Below are 19,086 nucleotides of genomic sequence, written 5' to 3' on the forward strand. Positions count from 1 at the left end.
AAACTTCATCTGTTCTGAAGTGAGGCTAATTACAGTCCTGATTCATCCCACTTAGTGGCACTTTAATACATTTTGCCGCAGAAGTAGTAATGTGTTTGAAGGAGGGTTGTAGCCCCTGGCCCCACTGGGAGTATTACCAAATAGGCACCATAATCGCCATGGAGATTTTCTCACATATGAAAAATTCTTAATTCTGAAACACCTGTGGTCTCAAGGGTTCTGTGTAAGAGACTGTGAACTTAGGGTATCAGGAATTTCTTTTAGAAGTTCTCTTAAAATCTCTTTTTAAAGCTCACAGGCATTAGAATGGCTATTACTTGAAATAAAAGAAATCACAAGTGTTGGCAAGGGTGTGGAGAAATTGGAAAATTGTGCACCGTTGGTGGAAATGCGGCACAGCGCAGCAGCTGTGGGAATCAGTGTGGCAGTTCCTCAGAAAATTAAAAATGGAACCACAGTGGATGGATCAATTCTACTTCAGGGAATATATGCAAATAATTGAAAGCCAAGACTGGTTCAGGGGCAGTGTTATGGCCGAGCAGAGCAGGATAAAGCCACTGCCAGAATCCCTTATGAGCACTGGTTAAAGTCCAACTGCTGCATTTCTGATCCAGCTCCTTCCCCATGTGCCTGGGAAAGCATCAGCAATGGCACAAGCACTGGGCCCCAGATGCCCAGGATAGAGACCTGGCTAGAGTTGCTGGCTCCTGGCTTTGGCCTGGACCAACTCTGGCTGTTACAGGCATTTGGGGAGTAAACCAGTGAATGGAAGATCTCTTTCTCTTTCCCTCTCTCGGTCACTTAGCCTTTCAAATAACTAAATCTTTAAAGCAAAGATGGAGGCATTTATTCATACACCTCTGTTCATTACAGCACTACTTAGTGTAGCCAGCTGGTGACTGGAAAGACACAAAATATGGTGTTTACATGCAAAGGCAACATGGTTCGGCATTACAAAGGAAGACAATTCTAAGACATGCTAAAGCATAGAAGAGCCGTGGGGACTTTATGCTGAGTGAAATGAGCTCATCACACAAGGACAAATGTGGTGCGAGTCCATTGACATGCCATATCTATGGTCGTTAAATTCATAGAAAGAGGGGTGGCTTCCAGGGCTGGGCACCAGGGAAAGGAGTGTGGGAAATTAGTGTTGAATGGGCACCAAATTTCAGTTTAGGAAGATGAAAATGTCCTGGGGAGGATGGGGTGATGTTTACACATCAGTGTGAATGCATGTAACGCACTGAGCTATTCACTGTAAAATGATAAATTGGTTTAATGATAAATTACCGGTAAATTGGTGTGCTTTATCAAAATGTACAAATGGAAGTTTAACACTTTAAGAGTTCTTGATTTGGTTACTTTTTCCCCTATCCATTTTTCTTGGTTGGGAAGTGGTATTACTGAAAGCATACTGTGACCTTATGCTTTCAGTGTATATATCTTTTTTTTTTTTTTTTTTTTTTTTTTTTTTTTTTTTTTTTGGACAGGCAGAGTAGACAGTGAGAGACAGAGAGAAAGTTCTTCCTTTTTTCTATTGGTTCACAACCCCCCCACCCCCCGCAGTGGCTGCTGCGGCTGGCGCGCTGTGCTGATCCAAAGCCAGGAGCCAGGTGCCTCTCCCGGTCTCCCATGCGAATGCAGGGCCCAAGGACTTAGGCCATCCTCCACTGTACTCCCGGGCCACAGCAGAGAGCTGGACAGGAAGAGGAGCAACTGGGACAGAATCCGGCGCCCCGACCGGGACTAGAACCCGGTGTGCCTGCGCCGCAGGCGGAGGATTAGCCTATTGAGCCATGGCGCCGGTCTTATCAGTTCTTGAAGTGGGTTAAACCAGAGTTGCCTGTGGCATGAGGTACCCCCATGAGAAGTGACACTCAGATGTGGCCTGGGACACCTGAGATCTCTGGGGGGCCCAGCAGTGTGACCGTGGGAAAGTCACTTAGCTACTTTCTGTCACTATTCACTATGCAGTTCTCCCGTATTCTTAGGAAAATTAAGTTGTTAACCTGGCTTCCCGAAATGCCAAGCTTGTTCCTTAGCCTGGCTGCCAGCAGCCAATTCTGGAGCTTAAAGCCTCAGTCCGTGGGCAGAGAACGGTTTGTTGTGGCTCCTCTCCAGCTGGAGAGGATGTGAGGCAGGAAAGAGTTTGGGAACTCTTTCAGAGAACACATGGCTCGTTGGTTGCTGCCGTGAGCAGAAGACAAATTCCCTGACTTGGCCTCTGAACTCATTGGCAGGAGCTCCTTAAACCCATCATTTCTCTGTGGAACTGGAGGCAGCAGATGACAGCAGAGAGGAAAAGGCACCCATGAGATACTTTTCAGGGTGAGTGGGTTGTGGAACAGTAGTGCATTACCTTCTTCCTCTTTGAACCCATCTCTGCCCAGTACTTTTTTTTTTTTTTTTGTTAACCACTTGCAGGAGGTTTGTACTGTTTCCTCTGCCCCAGCATGGTCAGGATGTCTTTGTGGGTCTCCCATCCCCAAGTGTGCCACAGCAAGGGAAGTGGGCATTTTAAAACACCACATTTGTCAGTTCTTCGAATTCTCACTTCCTAAGGTGTTTTCTTGGTTGGGTATACGTTGACTATTTCATGGCTAGGGTGCCATGGGACGTATTGGGCAATCAAACTAAAGCAGTATTGTGCTGCTGGTCCTGCTGAGTGGCTTTCTTGGACAGAGTTCTCATCCCTGGGCCTTATTTCCCCCTCCTTCCATCTGCTCAGACAGATCCACTCTTGACTTGCTGTTTACCTTGGGTACTCAGCCCACACAGAGGCTGGTTAAGAGCAGCTGATCGGCTGGCACCATGGCTCACTTGGCCAATCCTCCGCCTGTGGCGCTGGCACCCTGGGTTCTAGTCCCGGTTGCTCCTCTTCCAGTCCAGCTCTCTGCTCTGGCCCAGGGCAGCGGAGAATGGCCCAAGTGCTTGGGTCCCTGCACCTGCATGGGAGACCACGAGGAAGTACCCGGCTCCTGGCTTTGGATCGGCAAAGCGCTGGCTGTAGCGGCCATTAGGGGAGTGAACCAACAGAAGGAAGACCTTTCTCCCTGTCTCTTTCTCACTGTCTATAACTCTCTCTCCCTCTCTCTCTCACTGTCTAACTCTGCCTGGCAACAAAACAAAACAAAACAAAAAGGCAGCTGATCTATTTTCCTACTTTTCTTAGAACTTAAAATTTACTGTGTTTACCTTCTGGCCTCAAAAAGGATTTCCTTGGGGAGAGAGTATTTCTGTGAGGATCAGGTGCCTTGAGAAACAGCAGACGCTGCCTGCAAAAGTCGTGTTTCCAATGGGTCCAATTAATCATAGCTCCTTGATCTGCTCTTCCCAGAAGGCTTTTCAAGGAAAGGATGGTGACAGCTAAAGACTTGCTTACCAGGAGCAGAATCAGGAAGCTGTTTTGCCAGCCTTTTAGGGGAGCAAAGGGGTCTGGCAATGACTGACTCAAGAACCATGACAACGGAAATCATTGATGTCCTATCAGATAACCCACGTGCCCCTGGAACTTGGCTCAGACAGCATTTCATCTGCATACTGTCCTCACCTTCTCAATCCCTACGAATTTAGAGAAAGGCTCCTCATGAAAAGAAATAATCCTAAAGGAAGTTGTAGGTGATGCCATTGAATATAGCCTAAAAAGCCACCATCAGTCTCCACGTGATCAAAAAGCCTGTGTGAACACCTGCATTTTTTTCTTTTGCTGCCTGACAAAGTTCTAACCTGTATATGCTAACCATGTAAAAGTTTTATTTCCTTCTGAGCCTGAACTTTCCTGCCTCCCATCTAATCATTCTTCGCCAGCTGCAGCACAGACAGCTCATTCCGGCCAGCGGCTGCCTGGAATGTCCTTCTCAGGATGACTGATGGCAGCAAATGTCCTCCAAGGGTCTCTAGTTCACCCTGGGAATTCTAGGAGGCCTAGATTTGTAACCTGTGCCACGACTCTTACATTTTCTTCCCTTTGGCCTTCTGGATTATTATCGATTTTCTTCTGTAACTTGCTAGCTTCCTTTCAGTTCCTATTTGTCTTAGTTGAGTCAGAGTTGCCATGTCTCCTGCCTAAGAACTGCTTGAGTAAGGGAAAAGTGGGAGGAGTGGGAAGCCGTACTTGCCAACCCACTGTCTGGCTGGTCACTCGGGATGCGCACCAGGCTGCTTCTCTCAGCTGACAGACACAGCTGTGCACTCTGAGGATAATCCCCGTTTTTAGCTCTGCTGATAAGTAGGATGTGAGTCTAACTATTAGTTGCTGTGTAGTGAAATGTCAGTGTGTCTCGCAAATCCGTATGTTGAAGCCTTAGTCCCAGTGTGATGGTATTTGGAAGTAGGGCCTTTGGAGGTAATTAGGGTTGGATGAGGTCGTGAGGTTGGAGTTCTGTGATAGGATTAGTACCCTTATAAAGAGAAGGGACCAGAGCGCCCTCTCTTTCCACCTTGAGGGGACGCAGTAGGAAGACAGCTGACTTTAAGTCAGGAAGATGGCCAACACTTCTGGCTTCGTAAATGAACTTCCCAGCCTGTAGAACTGTGAGAAATTAATTTCTGCTTTAGCCACTGTATCTTTGGTATGTTTGTCATAGCACTCCAACACTGACTAATGTGCTGATGGAATCAAATACTGGCCTAGGGGTCAAAGTGTTGATCCTTACCATTCATCACAACAGAACCATCTGAGACCAGAGGTTTCCTGTATTGTGAAGGCTGTGTTGCATTTCCAAGTTAAAAGTCTCGATGCATGTGAGAAGCCTTGGCTGTTTATTGTTGAGGGGACTTCCACCTTGCCTGTGCCCTGGTTATCCTTAGTGAGTGCCCTTACAACTAAGCCAGGAGACCTCTCTGCCTATATTGCTATCTTTTTTGATATAAGAAAAGTCTATTAAAGGAAATGTCGAGGGTATCTGTAATGGCACAGAAAACAATTTTGACACGTTCTCTGTGGTTTGTGTGGAGACTGAAAAGTAATATATTACATGTAAATAGAGGCTAGTTTGCAGGAGAAAAACACAGGACTGCTGTTAAATCTTCCAAATAAACAGTGAATCCATTTTTTGTGTATGTGTGTTTTCTATTTTTTGTTTGTGATTTTTATGGGCTAAATGTGCAACCTTACCTTAGAGTCTTGCTACTCAAAGTGTGATATCTGGACTAGCAATAACTCATCACCTGAAAGCTTGTTAGAAATGCAAAATCTTACTCAGTTCCCATCCAGAGTTAGTATCATAGCTGTGTCTCTCTCCTGTCTCCCCCCCCCCCTTTTTTTTGACAGGCAGAGTTAGAGAGAGAGAGAAAGCTCTTCCTTCCGTTGGTTCACCCCCCAAATGGCTGCTACAGCCGGCGCGTTGCGCCAATCTGAAGCCAGGAGCCGGGTGCCTCCTCCTGGTCTCCCATGTGGGTGCAGGGCCCAAGCACTTGGGCCATCCTCCACTGCCTTCCTGGGACACAGCAGAGAGCTGGACTGGAAGAGGAGCAACCAGGATAGTACTGGTGCCCCAACCGGGACTAGAACCCAGGGTGCTGGTGCCACGGGCAGAGGATTACCCTAGTGAGCTGCGGCACCGGCCTCCTATCTCCTCTTATACCAGCACTGATCCCATTTATGAGAGCTCCATCCTCATGAAGTAATCTCCTCCCAAAGAAATGTACCTCCAATTACCACCACATTGGATGTTAGGATATCCCATACAAAGTGAGGAGGCTATGTAATTCATTTTGCAGCACTTATGTAGCTGGAATCTGCATTTTAAGTAAGCTTTCCAAGAGTTTAGCCTGCACCTTGAAATTTGAGGAGCAAACTATAAATCTTAGCTTTTTTAAAAGGTTTATTTATTTATTTTGAGGGGTAGTGTTAGAGAGGGAGAGGCAGAGAGAAAGGTCTTCTATCCTCTGGTCCACTTCCCAAATGGCTGCAATGGCCAGAGCTGGGCCGATCCAGAGCCAGGAGCTTCTGAGTCTCCAATGCAGGTGCAGGGGCCCAAGCACTTGGGCCATCTTCCACTGCTTTCCCAGGCCACAGTGGAGAGCTTGATCAGAAGTGGGGCAGCCGGGGTTTAAACTGGCGCCCATGTGGGATGCCAGCACCATAGGTGGAAGCCTAGCCACAGCACCAGCCCCCAAAATATGACATTTGTGGACATCATTTCATTGATCTCCACACTGTCTCAGGGAGTTGGCAAGGTGAAGAGGATATGAGAAAAACGTTCAAATGTCCTCTTGACCCTTTGTCTTATTATCAGAATGAAGATTTAAATGCTGATGGGGTCACCAGGCACAGCCGTGATTTCTTCATCAAAGGGCAGTGGCATCTCCTCTCTGCACTGCTTCCTGTTTCTAACCTGTTTAGCCACAGAGGCAGAGTGGGGTCTCTCAGAGGGGAATGAGGGTGGAGCAGTTAGGGGTGGCCGGGGGTTGACAGCGGGCTCATATCCTAGAGCAAGGCTTCTCGCACAGCCTTGATCATTGTCACAACACACCAGAAGGAACCTGTGGCTGCCATTGCAGTGGTGTCTTTGTGTGACCTCTACCCTCCATTACAAGTCACAGTCCATTTCAACAGGCACCATTAGTTTAGTAACGGCTTTTTAGAAAAGTGAGATAATCACTGGAGTAAATATACATAACCGTGTTCTAGCTTAGAAATGTTGACATCTGAAATAGCAGTGTTTCTGAATCAAGGGAGTATGGTAAGGTGCTTTGGAGAAGCATGCAGAAAGTAGCCAAGAGAAAGCTGGGTAATAGAAGTCTGACCAAATGCTGAGATAAGACAAAAATGACTGCAGGAGCAGGTGCAAACAGAAAATGTCTGCAGGAGTCTCATCTGACGAATGAAACTGAAAGAGAGGAAGAAGGGCTGGTGTATCAGAGACTTCACAAAGACTCGAGCTTACAGTCTCCAGAACAGGACAGTCTCAGTGCCCATATGTGTCTCTTTTCCACATCCATTGACACTTACTGATGGTTTTTTTTTTTTTAATGTTCTGGTTCTTTGGTTTCACACAGGCTATAAGAATAAACCTTTTCATCATTTTACAGTCATTCCTATACATTTAAAAATGTCATCTTAAACTCCATACTTCAAAAGTGAGGAAAATGTTATCTTTTTTATAGGCGGATTCTTCAGTTTAAATAGTTTTGTAGAATTGTTCTGTGTGGAAAAACTTCTTGCATGTGTTTTTAGATCAATTACTATTTGGACGAAAAGCAAGTTTAAATTCAATTCTTTGTTGATTATCTATACTAGGTTAACAAGTATATTATTCTATATTATACAGTTATAATATTGATTCCCATCTAGTGGAAGAATAAAAAAGGAACTAAAGGAAACCATGAAATTATAATTTTTCAATGAGAATATAATTTGAGTTCCAAATATTTGACAGCCTCATCTTTTTCATAATATACTTTTTGCATCATGAAAGATACACCATATTGGGTTAAATTCTTGAATATTCCTGTAAAGTATTTTGTTGGATTGTACTTGGTCATTTCCTCCACTTGTGTAAATTCCATCAATGGCTTCCCATTTATCTCAGGTTAAAATCGAAATCTGGTCCCCAAGTTCTGATCCAGTCCTAACTGTACCTGTGTGGCTCTTTGCTGAATCTACAATCCAGTGTATGATTCTTGAGGTTTCCAAAGCCACTGTCCTCTCTCCAGCCACTGTTCCTTTTCATGTGTTGACCCCATTGCTTCGTTTAGCATGTAATCCACAGAGCCTTGCACGGAGGGAGTGCTTAATACTATTGCTGTTGGGATGACGGACTGAACAGACCATGTGGGTCCACTATATGTCTTATGTAGCAAAGGATCTGTTTCATTTCTTCTCCTAGATTTGGCAGTCTTTGGGAGAGTTCCAGCTTTCATATTTGTGAATTGGATAACTCTGGACTAACCCTTTACCCAGTCTCAATTCCTCATTTACCCAGTGAGGAACTTGGCTGAGCCATCTGGTTTCCTAAAGATCTACTTTCCGTGATGTTTATGTTCTTGTTCATTTTCTGGGTGACTTTTAGTCCCTTCTTGTAATCCCAACCTTGACCATTCTTTAGTTTGTAAGAAATTGTGAATGAGATAATATCCTACAAGTTATATGACTATCTGTGGGAATGTAGTGCCCAACATAGCCTTCATTTTTGCTAAGGCTAAATGGTCAGCACAGGTGGGCAACAGGGCAGCTCAGTCAAGCACTTTGTTCACAGGGCCATCTGCTTATCCTTCATGGTGTCTTTTTGAACACTCATTGGAGAAGACACATTAGAAGCGGATAGATAATTCAGCTGAATTTATTAGACAAAGGTGTCCTTCCTAAAATGCCAGGCACTGATTAAATACCAAGTAGTTTTGAGTAGCTTGTTGTTAATATTGGGGGTTTCCTTCTGTATTCTCATCGAAGATTTTGATATTGGTATCTTGGACAACTTGAAGTGCCTATAGCTTTTTCTGTAGCTTTCATCATGCTAAGCTCTTTCTGGTATGGTTACTGATATCACTACTAATCGATGCTAAATAAATGCAATTTAGCAGTGTAAGAAATAACTGGTACTGTGCTCTCCACTTGCATTTCATGCTTACCTGTAGCAATTTCTTAAGAACTTAATCTTCAGGTACCTTCTGGTTTCATATGCTTGAAATCACCCAATAAGATACCAGAATAGACTCCCCTCTTAGCTTCTCCACCTGCTGGTCAATCCCCAAAGATTCCTTGAGTCCAATTTACCAGCTGCTTCACCCACCTGCAGCCCCACTCACGTCCAGCAAATTCTTCTCATTTCCTGCCCTGCTTGCCAGCTCCCAGCTAGTTCTGCTGTCCAACTTCTCCACCCTATGAAACCTGGGCCAAGCCCATTTTGGAGCTGAATCAACAAATTCAGAAAGTCGATTTCCAGTGGCTTAGCATTGGTCACAGAGCAGAACCATGAAAACAGTTATCTCTTATCAGGAATTTCCATGGGACTTCCTAACGTGTGGGATACCTACCCTAGTTTTCCCTAAGCCATTCTCTCTTACCTTTCCAGTGAACACAGTAGCTTCTTTTTTTTCTCCAAGGGTGAAAAAAATTGCAGTTGATTTTTCATTTCCTGTTTAACTTACAATAAAAAAAAAAATTCAGCCCTGCAAATTTAACTGTGGCTAAAAATAGCTCTGCTATCTTACAGTCATTAATCGAACATAAAAGGGCTCTTTGCAAACTCAGGGTATGTGTAACCTGGCATCTGTCATCATTCCTCAGTCCGTCCTCATCCAGAGGCGAGACACTCAGGGCAAGGATTCCACGCTTAATGGCACCTTGAGAGTAAGTGCTCCCGGGTGCCCATCAAACCTGTCACTCTCAACAGCTGTCGCCAAGTGGCGAGGTGTCCCTCCACCCTCTGTTGCTTTTTGCATAAACAGATCTGCCGAATCGAGCCAGGAGAGTCTTCCCAGGCTGGATGTGCTCAGCCCTGGCCATGCCTGCAGTCACCCTCACCTGGCTTTGCTGTGCCCATTCCAGCATTCCTCTTCATTGGAAGTGCCCGCGGTCACGCTGTCGTCTTTGCAGATGGTGTAGGGCAACGCCGACCAGACCTTTTTAGAGAGCTTCAGTTTCTCTTTTATGTCTGTGACCTGATCGAGAAAGGAAGGAGAGTGAGTGAAAATCCCCCTGAGGATGTGGCACAGCGGAAGGACACAGAAGCTGTGATGAGAGGAACGTGGGGTCTCTGCCCCTTTTTAAAGATAACTGCGCTGCCGGGTTTGTTGTCTCTTCGCTCCCCAAGCGCTGCTCCCTTAGACTTCCTCTGACTTCTGGGAGAGAGCTCCCAGGTAATTGGGTTTTTGCTTTCAGTTTTTCTCTTCTTCCACACTTGGAATTAAAACTTTTAGAGCCTCACCCTTGGCTTTGTGTCCCTCTCCTGCTGATAGTCCCTTCTGCTAACACCCCAAGTATATACTCTAGAATTCATTTGTCTGGATGTCAGATCAATGCACCAAAACAGTGCACCCGGAGAGAAAGCATTTTTCCCAGGACTACTTGGTTTAGCAAGAAATGAATGTTTTCACTAATCCAGCTACTGTAATCTGTGCTCTAGTACAATGGACAGGCTTACACAGACCACACCCACCTGGGTGGGAAACCACATCCACCCAGCACTCTGTGGCACCAAAGGAGAAGCATCATTCTAAATATGGGGATGTATACTTTCTCAGCCCAGAGAGAGTTAGCACTAGCACCTCCTGTCTTTCCAGGCCCAGCACTGTGTCTGGCGAAGTGGTAGGGAGAGGGCTCTAATACCATGTGGCTCCATAATGAAGACCTGAGTTCATGCATTCATAACCCCACTTTGCTGTTTTGTCTATGCAAACATTCAGGAGTCTGTGGATGAATATGATGCATGTGCTGTGGCTTGTGTCTTTCCAAATTCCTATGTGGGAATCCTAACCCCAAGTACTCAGAATATGGTCTTATTTTGAGATAAGGTCTTGCCAGAAGTGAGCCCAATGAAGGTGGGCCCTAACTCAGTACAACTGGTGTCCTTGTCAAAGGGGGAAATCAGGAGAGGTAATCAAGCATGTAAGGAACACGACGTGAAGAGACTCAGGATGAAGATGGCCCTCTGGAAGCCAAGAAGACGGGCCTGGACTAGACCCCTCCCTCACAGCCCTCAGAAGTAACCCACCCTGCTGACACTGTGAGCTCACGCACCCAGTCCCCAGATTGGTGAGACAATATGCTCTATTGGTTTAAGTCATCCCATATGTGCCTTTTGTCACAGCATCCCCTGTAAACTAAGACAAAAGCAAAAAATGCTGGGTGAACATGGTGGAGAATAGGATGTCCAAGTGCCTCCATGGATTTCTTACTAATTGCCCAAGGGAAACCTGGGCATTTTACATGCAGGAACTTGGCAAACTTCCACCTTCTCCAAGTAACCGAGCCATGGGACAAACTGATCCTGTGTACTTCTTAGTGGATACATCAGTAAAGCAGCCGGAAACTCACACCCCAGATCTAGTCATGAGAGCACATCAGACAAAAGCAAACCGAGGACCATTCTCAAAAGTAGCCAGTCCACATTGCCTCAAAAATGGAAGTCATGAAAGACAAGAGAAGCTTGAGGAGTCCCCTGATGAAAACCAAGAGCTGTGCTGTCCAAATGCAGCGCGTGATTCTGAACTGAGATCAGAAAAATAATTTCCATAAAGAAATAGTGGGCAAAATTTGCCTACTGCTCCTCTATTAGATACTAGGATGATGTCGGTGTTAGTTTCCTGAGCCTGAGGTCGTACTATGGTAATGTAGGAAAAGAACATATTCTTAGGAGACACACACTGGGGTACTTAGGACTAAAGGAGTGTGAGTTCCACAAACTATACTGGCACAGTAATAGATAAATTATATGTATAGAGACAGAGCAAATTTTTGATAATTAGCGAATTAGGTGGAAAGTATAAAGTTCTTCAAAAAATACAATTTATAATAAGTTTGATTATTTTTCCAAAATAAAACATCGGAAAAAGACCCTCATATTAATCTTTTAAAAATTGAGAGACCGAGAGAAAGAGAGAGAGAGAGAGAGAGAGAGAGATCCATTGATCCCACCCTCTGGGTCACATGGTCCAAGGTTAGGCCAGAGCAGAGATCTCAATCCAGGTCTCCCACATGGGTGGCAAGCACTGTCACTTGAGCTGTCACCATTGCTTCCCAGGGTCTTGCATTAACAGGATGCTGGGATCAAGAGCTGGAGTCAGGAGTTGACCCAGGTACTCTGATGTGGGAGGTGGGCATCCTGCCTGGTATCTTAACAGCTAGGCCAAAATGCCTGTCCGCTCACATCTGATTTGTTGTACATGATGTCCACAGCTTTCATGGCCATTCGTACCCTTTTCAACTCACACCCCAGAGAAAGCAGTGGGCATTAACATATTTATATGTAGTTCTGAAAATGATCACCATCTTCAGGATTGCAATATTGGCAGTCTCACGCTATCCCATAATAAAGCACACAAGGAATGAACATTCTTTTTTCATGTTCATTTCTTCTAAAACCCCACCATCATGCTGTAGGAATCTAAGCCAGATACACATATTTTGAGACTCAGAGAATAAGTATAATTGTATGATGTCCCATAGGTGTCTCCTACTTTAAACTGTGAGTGTTGTGCTACTTATTTTTTAAGTCAAAGTCAAGCATTGTCTTCTTGCAGGAGCACTTCCTCACCTCCCAGTTAGATTCAGATTCAGCCCTCTGCATTGCACATTGCTCTGTTCATAATCGTTAGAACCAATTGCTCCAAACTCTGATAATGGGCTTACTTTTCTGATTTTCTTTTGGGCAGCATATTTCTTGATGGCAGGGATGAGGCTGTAACTTGTCTTCCTCCTCCGTGCTTAGTGAGGATCGAATGATCAAACATGCAAGTTCATTTGGAACTTAAGAGGATTCCAGTATCCTGAAGTGGCAGTGTGAAAACGCAAAGTCCTGGGGAAGCCAGGAGGAGTTCCTCACACAGGTCTCAGCACACGGTAGTTACTTGGTCAATGTTGATAGAGATAATGGGTTTCATCGTCCCATTCTGTTACAAGGTTATAGACAGCATTCATAACGCTACAGTTGGGGGTCACCATAATACATGCTCTTCATCTCAAAAGGGATGAGAAGAGCCTGGGGGCTTTTATTTGGCAAGTGAGGGGCCCTCCCCATGATGGATGTGTGGGTCCTCTCTGATTGCTCCCCATGGCTCATTTTATAATCAGAACACGTTCCCACTGGCATTTTGGTAGCTGTGCATTTTCATTGTACAATTGAAGGCAATAACAGCGAAGGAGCAGTGAGAAATGTAAATGCTGTTTTAACATTCTGCATGGAGACACTGGCCAATTCACCTCTAGACTGTGATGGTGCACCAGACAGCTGAACAAATGGACGCTATTAGCCAGCAGATAAGAACACACCTTTGATTCTCAAGTAGGTCCAAATGACTGCAGTTTATTTTTCTATATCAGGAAAGTTTTAAAATTCTCATACCATTTAGAAATACTTTATCATTTTATTTATTTTTTCATTTGTGAATAATAGATGCAACTGCTTTGCTGTAGCTCCAGACCTAACTTTTTTTTTTTTTCTGGAAATTTAAGTGTAAACAACTGAGAGCTGAGCTTTATGTGAATAAGCACTCTTAGTACAAATATGCTACTGACATTAACAGTGAACCTTAATTCATTAATAACACGGAACTGATGGGAGCAAAGACCTACCATCCCATACAAAATTTGAAACAATTTCCTTTCCCTGCTTCCTAAAACAACTATTCTAGAAGTTAACTTTCATCAATACTTACAAGTACTGTTTGCTGTTGGGTCAATAGGACATTTGTAATTCTGTAATATTAGTGATATCAGTAATACATAAGTATTAATATTTTTCATCTATGCTGTTTTTCTGAAAGTTAAGCAACTTTTGTTACACTACAGGAATCTGATCCTAAAACATACCATTGAGGTTCATGGGGAAAACATGAGCCTTCTTCTAGGACTTATCTGGGTTTTATTCTGATATCTGGAAGTTTCAAATACTGGCTTCAGTGCAGACACATGCCCTGTACTGACATGGCACCATTCTCATACCCATCCTCACAAAACTGTCAAATTAGATAAAAAAAAAAAAAAGAGGAAGATGACAAGGTGCAATGATGGCTAAAAACACGGTGATTAATGAAAATAAAGAACAGAAAGATAAATTATCAAGCTCTCTTATCTGACATCTCCATTTAAAAAGTAATGAACAGTAAGGTGTATTACATGTTTTTTAAAAAAGCTAGAAGAAAGGATTTTGAATCTTTTCACCACAAAGACATGACATTGAGAAGATAGGAGATAGGCATGTTTGCCTTTAGTTGAACATTATATAATGTATATATGAATCAAATCACGTGGTACCCCATAAATATATCCAATTTTTATTTATCAGTTTACAAAATGGAAGGAATCTTGCCCTAAATATTTAACTTGAATCTCATAATCAGATTTCTTACTTCCAGTTTACAGGAAATACTAGGCATGATGGGATTGCAAATGATAGAACACCATGAGTAGATGATCAGACACACCCCGTAAATGAGATATCATAGTAGTGTAGGACTGTTGACTAACCCTTTAAACAAGGGAAAGTAAGTAAATGAATTTAAAAAATGGAGGAAGACTGTTCTAGAAGAAACGAAACTCCAGAAGCATACCACCTAAATGCCATGGTAGACTTGTACTGAATCCTGGACTTGGAGCTGGCATGCTAGCTATGAGATACAGTTTTGAGACAATTGAAAAATTCTGATTTCAGAATAGAAAATAGTTGATATTATTGAATTACTGTTTGTTTCCTTAAGTGTGGTCATGATATTGTGATTGTGCAGTAGACTGTTACTGCTTTTAAGAGATGTATGTCAGGGTATTTTTTGCTTACTTGAAAATAATGCAAAGTCAACTGCTACTGTGTCGACATGATTTTCATTTTACGATTTTCCCAACCATTTCAGTATTGTTTGAAAAATTAAAAAATGAAAAGTTGTAGTTGTAGTTGAACTTGTAGTTCAGGCCACCGAAGATTAGAGATGGGACTTGGGCACTCCCTTGACTTGCATCCTCTGGTCTGCTTTAACACAAACCAGGAGGAAAAGAAAGCTAGGCATCAGAAGCAATGGGTGGCAGGCCTATTAATGGCTGATCTTTACAGTGATCTGCCTTCAAGGAGACCCAACAGGCCAGTCCACTGCAGTGGCTTTCAATGTGGTAAGCCTGGGCTTCAGCAGAAGTCAGCTTGTGAAGAGCCCTGGCAGCTCTGTCAAGAGTTGGATCACTGGAAACGGACCTGCCCTGGAGTCGAAGGATGCCCAGGTCAGAGCCACAGATCTTATTGGCTCAAAGTGAAAAGCCCTTCACTCAGCTCAACTTCCAAAGTGACCACTGCAGCTGAGGGGATGGCCAAGTAGGGTCAGCAACATTGCAGGCAGAACTGTAAATTTCTTGTAAGAGATGCCCCCTGCCTTTACCTGGCCAGCTCTCCTCCCAGGCCAGCCAAGTAATGAAAGTCAACAGAGTGCCTTGCCCTAGGAGGTTCACACCTCCCTTAGGATATACCCCATGTGAAGAGATAGATGGGTCTGGGCCTCTTAACTTACAAGGCCTAAAGCCCACTGGATTATTATCAAGCCCCTTCTATCAGGTTCTATTTGCCTCTCAATCAGAAAACTTAATTGTAGCTTAGTCAGCACCTTTCTTAGCTCCTCTAATAATGACTCTGTCCTTTGTTCTAGGCCCTGTCTAGTGCACTTGGGCCTCATTCCTTTGTAATCATAACGTCTACTCTACCACCAATGGCCCTACTCCCAACCTGTGTGTACTGATGGTCCTCTTCCCCACTTAATGCTGTATAATTGTTCAAACCTGGTAAATGCCACTCTTAGGATCATTGGTTACTATCCTCACTCTGTCTTTTATGACCTTGTCTAAATATGAGCAGAGTCGGCAAACTTGGAAGGCTTCCATAGCCTTGGCAACTCATGACGACAGCCTAGGGTGGTTACTGGCGCCATAAACTAGAGTGTCAATTTGTTGGGTCAACAACAGGAGTCACTGTCCACTTACTTGCTCCTCATGTGGGATCTCTGTCCTTAATGTGCTGTACATTGTGATTTAATGCTATAACTAGTACTCAAACAGTATGTTTCACTTTGTGTTTCTATGTGGGTGCAAACTGTTGAAATCTTTATACTAAATTGATCTTCTGTATATAAAGAGAATTGAAAATGAATCTTGATGCAAATGGAAGGGGAGAGGGAGTGGGAGAGGGGAGGGTTGCGGGTGGGAGGGAAGTTATGGGAGGGGGAAGCCATTGTAATCCATAAGCTGTGCACTGGAAATTTATATTCATTAAATAAAAGTTAAAAAAAAAGAAAAATTAAAAAATGAAAAGTTGGGGAAGAAATACGACTTTCCTGTCAAGACACATGGCTTTTAAGAGCCTTGCTGGATTCAGCATAGGGCAGTAATTGGCTCAAAGAAATGGGAGCTCACTGTGAGTTTTCACTGAGCAAAGACACATTCAGTCTTCACAACTCTGCTGAAATATTATCATTATGTCCTTTGTGCACCTGGGAGATAGGGGCTTAGAGAGGCTACAAAACTTGCAGCACATCTAGTAAATGGTGGAGATGAGATTCAAATTCAAATGCAGACTTGGGAATCATTGCTCTCAACTGCTAGGCTTATAGTGTCACTGCTTACAGTTATGGTCTTCAAAGAGTGAGGGTTGGGTTGGTGGTGCCTCTCTGGGGTATGCAGAAGATTCCATGTGATTTAGAATGAAAATGTTAGAATTTCTATTCCTTCTTTTAAAATATAAAAATATAAAAAAGGAATGAAATTTGCCCAAGATTTAATCTAATGATTCATATTGCAGTCAGTCTGTGTGGTGATGGCCATTTCTCAATTATCGGGTAGCAAGAATCAGACTTTTACAGTGGGGAGGGGCTGTATCGTAACCTCCATCTCCACTAGCTTGCTGATGGTGTGTTGAAACCACATATATGCTGGTTAAATGTATTTATGGATTAGCCTATGTAGCTTGAATTAATTCATTCAATGGAATAGTGACTTAAAAAGTGACTTTTGAAAAGAAACCTTGGATTTCTTTCATTGCAAACAATGCAAGCACAAGCAAACAATAATAAAACAGCAGGCATAATATTTCCCTGCCTCTGGGTTACATCTGCAACATTACAAAGTGAAAATAATAAAGACTCTTTGCTTTATCTTTATCTCAGACTTCACAAGTCTCTATATTTGCTTAAATATCCTGAGGTATGGAATATGTGAGTTCAGTGGTACTAACATGCTGGATGTATAAATACCCTGAGTGTCTATGATCCTGAATTTTCTTCAGATAAAGGGACAAGACTAAAACAATTTTGAGATGCCTAGTGTGTAGCACAGGGACTCATACAGTATATTTTGAATCAGTGACTTAGCAGCAAACATTCAGTAATGTTCAGTGAATCCGTTTATTGAGACAAGGAAGTGTAGTACATTCCAGGGAAAGTTCCAATACATTGGTTAAAAAAGAAAAAGGCTTTTGTTGCTAGTGTTCCTTCACTAAGGACTTATTATGAGGCTTTTATAGGTCAGGATTTATGCTAGACTCTGAGAAAACATATACCTTGTGCATCGTTGGTGCCCTTGAAGGATTCATGGTTGCACAGTCGAGTGCGAGTAAACACAGAGCAAAGCTTACTGTCTGTGTAAGCAAAAGGTGACGGAAGCACTGATACCAGTTTGTCTGAAAATCTCGTTTCTGGGGAACAACATAATCCCTCCTTTACAAGTAGGGCTTGCTTGATATTTGCCCTTGGATGCCTGCTGCACACTGCCATGGGGATAATTAGGAAACAGGGCAATTAGTAATTTCTGTCCAGAGGGATGATAAACAAAAAGGCACATCCTGTGCTCCCCGGTCGGATGCTTTCCTGAAGAGGCTGTGAGCCTGGCCTGAGCCTTCTGAGATTCGTGGCTCTGAGGAGCAGCCAACGTCCTCAACTCTCAGGGACCAAATGCTCTAGAGCCAGAGTTTCAGCAGACACTGCTTTGAGTGTACCAGGGGCTGATAAATATTTGGTGAGTGAATTTGTACATGAACAGCATTACTGATTACCTGCTAAGAGAAGTAAGATTTCAAAAATGATCGATTATCTGCCAGCTACTGCCTTCTGGGCTTTCCTTCGGAGAGTAAGGACGTTGGATGACATGGCAGATACAGTATTTTTCCTTGGCCTGATTAGCCCCAGAGCAAGGAGGGGACCTCGGGCAACCCCTCGCATCCTCCAGGTAGGAGTCCGGGCTCCTATCATCCCAGTGTCATTTCACATGTAATTTACACAGGTCTGATGGAACAACCTCAGAGACCTCAAGAGCAATCTTTGCTTGGGGAAAAAGCATAACAATTTAACTAAAAATGGAATGAATCTCAGTCCTTAGAATCCTTATAAACACATACTCTTTCTAGTACCTTCCCTTTGGTGTTTTAAGAAAGAGCCCTGTTGAATTATGATTTGGGGTGTTTTTGAACTCTGTTATTACATTTTTTCTCTTATGGATTTAATTTTTTTTTCACCCACTGGTCCACTCCCTAAAAAAGCCTGTAATGGCCTACGCTGAACCGGGCTGAAACCAGGAGTCCCAGAAGCTCCATCTGGTCCCCTACATGGGTGGAGGGACCCACAAATTTAAATCATCATCTGCTACCTCCCAGTATTCCTATTAGCAGGAAACTGGATCAGAAGCAGAGCGAGGACTCACAACCAGGTACTCCAACATGGGATACAGTTGTCCTAAGTGGCAAGTTAATCACTGCACCAAACACCTGCCCAGTCACCTCTGTGGATTCTTTGACTTCTCCTGCAGAAGATAATGTCTGTGCTGACTCCTCACCAGTCCACGGCCCAAAGTTTGTCTATCCTGGATTATTTATTTTGTCTCGATTTTCCCTGGGTAGCTATCCTGAGGCCACCAGCTGTTCTCCCTCAACCATCCTTGGACCAGAATCCACTTTGCTGGCTATTTATACACCCCTGGTCCCGTGCTCTATCTGCTTAGGACTTCAGAGAGATTCCAATGGCCTGTTTCATCTGCATGAAAACATAATGTAATGGGATGTAAATAATATATACTATATCTTTAGGAAAAAAGACGATTAATATTTAAGAGGCTATGCACTAAATAATACATATTGAGGGAAAAAAAACAATGTGAATATTTCATAGGCTGAAGGTCATTTGTTAGCTTGGGAAAACAATCTGCTTAAAGAAATGAAGGCAGCTTCGTTTTTACCTCTTGGACGCATCCAATTTATTCGGTCAACTTAAGGGAAATTCATAATACAGAAAAGCATTTTTGCGATGTGAGAGTTTAGTACCCCAGTCTGGGGGACAGTGACCTCATCCCGCTTGACACCAGAGGGCAGTAATCTGTTTTTTTTTTTTTTTTTTTTTTTAATTTTTGACAGGCAGAGTGGACAGTAGAGGGAGATAGAGAGAAAGGTCTTCCTTTTTGCCGTTGGT

General features: G+C 43.5%; 1 protein-coding gene across 1 annotated transcript in view; it reads right to left on the reverse strand.

Moving 5' to 3' along the window:
• The window catches only part of GPC6 (glypican 6), a 1,223,803-nt gene that overhangs the window by 20,625 nt on the left and 1,184,092 nt on the right, over window positions 1-19,086 (reverse strand). Inside the window, exon 7 of the mRNA XM_062194034.1 lies at window positions 9,470-9,606. Within this exon, the coding sequence (XP_062050018.1) occupies window positions 9,470-9,606 (137 nt within the window). The remainder of the gene's footprint in view (window positions 1-9,469; window positions 9,607-19,086) is intronic.

This window comes from Lepus europaeus, chromosome 6, assembly GCF_033115175.1.
Source record: "Lepus europaeus isolate LE1 chromosome 6, mLepTim1.pri, whole genome shotgun sequence".
Classification (NCBI taxonomy): Eukaryota; Metazoa; Chordata; class Mammalia; order Lagomorpha; family Leporidae; genus Lepus; species Lepus europaeus.